Source organism: Arvicola amphibius, chromosome X (genome assembly GCF_903992535.2).
Source record: "Arvicola amphibius chromosome X, mArvAmp1.2, whole genome shotgun sequence".
Classification (NCBI taxonomy): Eukaryota; Metazoa; Chordata; class Mammalia; order Rodentia; family Cricetidae; genus Arvicola; species Arvicola amphibius.
In genome coordinates this window covers 15,809,956-15,816,223 of record NC_052065.1, presented here as the reverse complement: position 1 = coordinate 15,816,223, position 6,268 = coordinate 15,809,956, and the positions used below count along the sequence as shown (strand labels likewise).

Genomic DNA, 6,268 nt, shown 5'->3' with positions numbered 1-6,268 from the left:
TGGAGAGGAGCCCCCAGAGCCTCATCAGCAACTACCAGATACATGGTCCGGCCTGCAACAGGAGGAAGAGAGAACACCTAAGCCACAGGCCCTACCTGCACCAATTGGAGGAAGAGATGCGTAGGCACCAATGCAAGAACACATTTAACAACCTAAAGATCAATATAGCAACAGCTGAACCTAGTGGTCCTACAAAAAGAAGACATGAACATCCTAACCCAGAAGAAGCAAAGAAAATGTCCTTAAATATAACTTTCTGAAGAGGATAGAGAACATTAGTGAGGAAATGAAAAATTCCCTTAATGAAATGGAGGAAAAGGCAGACAAAAAATTAGAAGAAAGCAATAAATCTTAGAGTCAAGAAAACCAAGAAAAAGCATTCAATCAAGTGAAGCAAAGAGCTGAAACAGTTCAAGACTTGATAAAGGAAATAGAGTCAATAAAGAAAACAAAAACCAATGGAATACTGGAAATGTAAAATGTGGGTAAACAAAGAGGAGCTACAGATGCAAGCATAACCAACAGATTACAAGGGATGGAACTGAAAATCTCGGGAGCTGAAGATACAATAGAGAAAGCTTTACGTGCCCAACTATCTCCCAGTCTCTGTCAAGGAAAAGGCAGAATTCCATTGTAGAGTTTGTAACCTGCAGGGCTTTGGTCTCTCTGGCACCCTTGTGACTTCTCTGAGATCACTTCGCACAGTTCTCTACTTCCCTCCATCAGCCCCCATCATGCTGCCATCCCAGCTGCTTCTCCTCAAATGTGCCAGGTCTTCTCTGAGCTTCAGCATCTGTCATCACTCTACCTGGAATGCACTTTCTCCTTTACTGCTGCCAAAGGGCCACACTCTCACTACCTTTATGATTTCATTCGTAACTTAGAGGATCGGGGAAACCTTTCCTGGCCACTCTGTTTCTCTGTATGGAGCCTTATCTTTGATTTGCAATATCCCAATCCTGGCCTAGGTATGTCCTTTCCTATCACTTATCAATATGAAAATATTTCTTATAGATTTACGAACTACATGGCTAACTACACATCTGACACGCTACAAAAGATTTTCCATGAGGATAAAATCTATTCATCTGCTGTATCCACTGATCTCACTGCTGTGTCCCAAACAGTGTCTGGTACAGCCCACCTAAAGTGTTCATGGGATGAAGATAAAACAAATAAATGAAGAATCCATGGGATGGAGTATATGAAATCAGACAAGTATCCATGCTTCTAGCCATAAAGCTGCAAATGAAGCTCCTTCCAGGGCACGGACTAGGATTTTACCAAGGCGTGACCAACTGAAATCTTTCCAAGGTGAAAATGAGGTCAACCCTCCCTTCCTTGTATCCCTGTTGGGAAATGGGTCCTATCCCAGGACGTTTATGTGATATGAACTTACCACAAGTCTAACTGGATGCAGAAAACAGCAGAAACATAACCAACCAAGAAAACATGGAAGCTGGCAGAAGTTCTCCCCAGAGGACCTACTTGTATTGTCTGAACAAAACCACATGATGTAGGAAAGAAAACTAAGGCTGCCCTTTTGAGGTGTACTTGTCATGTGTCATTCTTGAGACCGTCTATAGAGTCAATGCTTGCTCAGTGGTGAGCATCGATGAGGTTTAGCACTTTCTTTCAGTGTCTGGCAGATCATTGCTTGCTCCAAGTGTGTCGCCCACAGCAAGAACCAGAAACACAATTCTCTTGGGAGGCAACAGGTGAAGGAGGAGGCAGAGCACACACAGTGTTCTCAGAGGGACTTTGGAAGGTTGGGAAGTGACATCAGAGATCAGAAGAGGACGACAGGGACCCATGTCCTGAACACCATAGTTGTGAGACACTTTCCTGGGATTCCCAATTCCTCTTCCCACAGGGCCCAGCACTCTCAAAGGGAAGTTTCTAGCAAAAGGAATTACTTAGTCAAAGCCACAATCCCCAGCCCTATCCCATCCCCAGGTTATACCACCCTCTTGCAAAAGAGAGGTGCACACATCTCCATCGGGGTAGCTGTGAGTTTAAAAAGGAAGGTGGAGTTAGTTTGGGTAGGAGGTACCTAGAAGGTGTCAGTTGCTACAGGCTTTTCAGGGAGTCTAAGCAGAATGGGATGCCTAAGGAAGGGCAGTTTCCCTTTGCCTGGGAACTGAACGGAGCCACCCGTGGCTCCAGGCAGCTGTGACAGAGCATGGACAGCCAAGTTCTCTCTGTACCATGGAGACATAAGGCACAGCCATCAGATGCCCCATCCCTCCAGGAAAGCAAGGATTATTCCAGACAGCAGAAGGACAGTGTCAGGACTGCTATTTCTGGATTCACCAAGGATCCATTTTCCCAAAGAAAGTACTTTCCCTTTGCCCAGAGCTAGCCATGAACTCTTGTTAGTTGCTTAGGCTTCAGACTGTGTCAGACTCTCTGAAAACACACAAGCCTGATATGTAGATACAAACTTCACATTGGCTTCCATTCTCCCAGTAGGCCCTTAGAAATGTCATTCAGTGACCCTCTAACACGGGTGCTTTGCTTGACAGCTGACCATTGCCACTATGAACAGCCAGAAAGAAGGTTGATGCATCAGGCCATTCTTCTTGCAATGCTCCTTCCAGTTAAGCTCAGAGTGTACTATGTCGTATGTGTGCATCCTCCTGGCCTCTGAAGTCCCAGAGGCTCTCCTCAAGGACCTCCCTGCACAGCAGATCTTTCCTACCCTTCCTGTGTGCCTCTTCACACTGCTGTATGTATTCTCCTACAGGAGTTCCTTTGGTTTTCTGAAAGCCAGAAGGTGCCAGAAGGTTTCATTCTGTGAAACTCCTGCTCTTCCCAATCCATGTCTCTTGCTTCACTCTGTCCCACCCCCACTGAGCCTCTCTCTCACTTTGGCTCCCCTCAACTTCTCCCTAGGCAGTCCCCTCCTCCAGAGCCCAACTCCAGTTCCTTCTCCCCCCACCCAGGACCAGACCAGCTAAGTCCCATTCCATTTTTAGATGATACTAGCTCCCTTCTCTCACAGGCTGAATTGACAGCTGTTCCCTCCTTCCCTGCTCCACCCACCAAACACACCCAGTGTTTTTCGCAAGGCAAAGTGCTTACATACAACATGCTATACCCATGGAAATGTGTATTCGTCTGGAAAAACTTATACCCACGGCGAGCTCCCAACACACTTAAAACAAGCAGCCTCTGAACGTCTAGAAATGACAACTTTATTTCAACAGTTGTGGGGACATAACTTTACCAATTAGACATTTTCCGTGAAGTCATACACATAGATATGAAAATCATCGTCAAATTTGATGAGATACACCGATGGCAGGGCTTCTATTTTACCAATAAACTTGCCCTCTCTTTTGGTGCCATCATCATTTGTATATTCAACCTGCTTTCCTACCAGACCATCCACAAATTTCAGGCCCACATCTGGTGGACGAATCTCATTATGCACTGGCAGGATTTGGAGATTGCCCTCTTTATAATCATCCAGAAGCTCATACATGTATAAAATGGGATCATTTGCATAGGTAATGTAAAAGAAGGTATTAAGTGTGGGCGCTTGTGCCAGAACCATCGCCCTCCATGGATCTTTTGAGCCATGGTCACCGTCAAATATGTGCTCCACCACTTTGCCAATTATGGTATCATCAAGGTTGGGATCAGGGACTGGGGATGGTTTTACTCTATCAGAGAGCACTTTAAGAGACAATACTCTTTCATCTTGATGGAGTTCCAGTCCATAGACGCAATCGATCCCATCGTATTTCACCAGATAGATGGAGGGATTTATGGCCACCTGATCCAGAACCGTTCCTCTCCAATGGGTGATGGAACCATCCTCTTCTTTCCATTTGTGAGAAATTCTGCAGCCCACGATGTTCCTTTCAGCCAGGGATGAACATTGGCGCCTCTGCCTCTTCCGCTTAGGTTTCTTCTTGGTCAAGGTTGCAGTTTCGTTGGTGTAGTTGTCACGGTGCTCCTGTCCAGCAGCTGCAGCTGTGGGCTCCCCTTGGGCCTCAGTGGTCCAGAAATACTGGGTGCTGGTGCCAGGGTCCATGGCTGTGTTGGGGAAAGGGAAGAGACAGTTAGCTGAGGGGATAAAGGGCCAACTTACACACACCCCCTTATTAGATGCCTCCACTCCAGGAATCTGGTCCCTAACTGACCCCCACCCCACCCTCAGGAGCCTGAGGGCAATGCTGGACACCTGGCTGGGTGCCTGCTGCTGTGCTGTGCTCTCCTGGGTTCCCTGGTGTTGTTGGGAAGGGCTGGAGAGCAGCAGTGGGGCAGAGGATGTGGAACAGGATATGGACCTCCGAAATGCTGGAACCAGTGACTCTTAAGCTCAACTGTCCCCGCCCTGTGCTTCACCCCCCACATGGCCTGAGCAAAACTGTTTGGAAGCTGAGAGAAGCAAGGCAAAGCTCCTCTTCTCCCTCCACCTTACCCTTCACCTCAGTGTCCTGACCATTCCTCCAGGAACTTGCTTTGTCTCCCCACTAATGCCCTCATGAAATTATTAGTGAACATGAATATCCCTTCGTTTTCATTGCAAAAACTTTGAAGGGGGATGTGTGCTAGCCCATTAGACTGCCGTTTTGACCTAGTTTCTCCCCAATTTTTACTGACTTTCACTATTTTTCATTTGGGCAGGTTCTTTTCTTGTCATTTCCCCCCTCTTTTCTGCTTTAGTCTATGGAAAAGTAATCATGTTTATAGCTTGAGCGCTATGTACATTTCTTGAAACTGACATGAAGGACATGATTACAATTCTATCTTTCATTTCAAGGCCTCACAGCAAAATTATTATTTCCTTTTCCTATTAGTGCTTTCTAAGGACATTACATATTTTTAAAATTAGTTTTCTTTATTATTTAATATATAATTATTTCTTTGCCAATGTGTAAAATTTGATTTTGAACTCATATGTAGCTTTGTCATAATCTCTGAGTTTTGGAAGTATAGTTCCACAATAATTGGGAATGAAATTTATTCATCAGAAGGTATATCTTTGTTGAAAATCTTAAGTTCTCAGGAGAAAAATAACCAATTTCTAATCTGTGAATTAAGACTTGGTCTCTTTAACAAATATGGGAGTGATAGTTTATTTTTTTTTCTTCTTGGTGTTTTGAGATAGGGTTTCTTTGTATAACCCTCCTGTCTATCTTAGAACTCGCTACGTAGACCAGGCTGGCCTTGAATTCATTGAAATCTAGCTATCTCTGCCTCCCAAGTGCTGGGATTATGGGTGTGCACCACCACCTCCTGGCCTAATATTTTTGTTTTGTTTTTTCACTGTTTTTGTTTGTTTGTTTGTTTTCATTTTTTTGAGACAGGGTTTCTCTGTAGTGTTGGAGCCTGTCCTGGAACTAGATCTTGTAGATCAGGCTTGCATCGAGCTCACAGAGGTTCACCTGCCTCTACCTGTGGAGAGCTGGGAATAAAGGTATGTGCCACCACCGCCCAGCTTCAGCCTAATATTTTTATAAAATTGTGTATCATCAAATCCATTCTTGAGTTTCTATTTGATTCATTAAAGCTATAAAATATAGCAAAATCAAGCACAACAAAATAGCAAATAAACACATCCAATGCCATAAATAATAAATCATGAATCTGAAACAAGATATTTACATTAACAGCACAGCTGCTTTGAAAGAAAAAACAGACTAATGGTAAAAGAACAATAATTTTGATTCAATATTTAAAGTATAAGGAGATATTAAGCTACTATTGATTTTTTCAAAGAGGTCTATACTCAATGGCAATGTAAGAGAATGTTCATTCTGTCTTTAGAGACAGCAATCAGCACATAGGCCCTATTTTCTCTAAGGTCACAGCTAAAACTCACACCTGAGATTGGAATCATAACTGTGGTGGTTTGAAAACAAAATGATCCCCATAGGCCCTTAGGAAGTGGCACTATTAGGAGGTGTGGCTTTGTTGGAACAGCTGTGGCTTTGTTGGAGGAAGTGGGTCAATGGGGACAGGCTTTGAGGTTTCAGTTGCTCAAGCCAGGCCTATTGTTTTGTGTCCCTCTGCTTCTTGAGGATCCAGGTGTAAAACTCTCAGCTATTTCTCCAGGTTCATGTCTGCCTGCAAGCCTCCATGCTTCCAGTCATGATGACAGGACAGACCATATTTTTGTTTGAAGGAATATGGATTAGAAAACAGTTGAAGACTTTAAGATGGTGAAGATGTAATTGAACATGTGGGCCGTGTTACAGCCTCGGCAATCAGAAGAACTTGGTGGCTTCGGCCATGTGGCACTGGCTTTAAAATG

The 6,268-nt window shown here is 44.2% G+C and overlaps 1 protein-coding gene across 1 annotated transcript; it reads right to left on the bottom strand.

Moving 5' to 3' along the window:
* Positions 1-3,232: 3,232 nt before the first annotated feature.
* Positions 3,233-4,042, bottom strand: LOC119804966 (spindlin-2-like). Its single transcript, XM_038316743.1, has one exon. It carries the CDS (start codon positions 4,040-4,042, stop codon positions 3,233-3,235), a length of 810 nt encoding a protein of 269 aa, XP_038172671.1.
* Between the last annotated feature and the right edge of the window lie 2,226 nt (positions 4,043-6,268).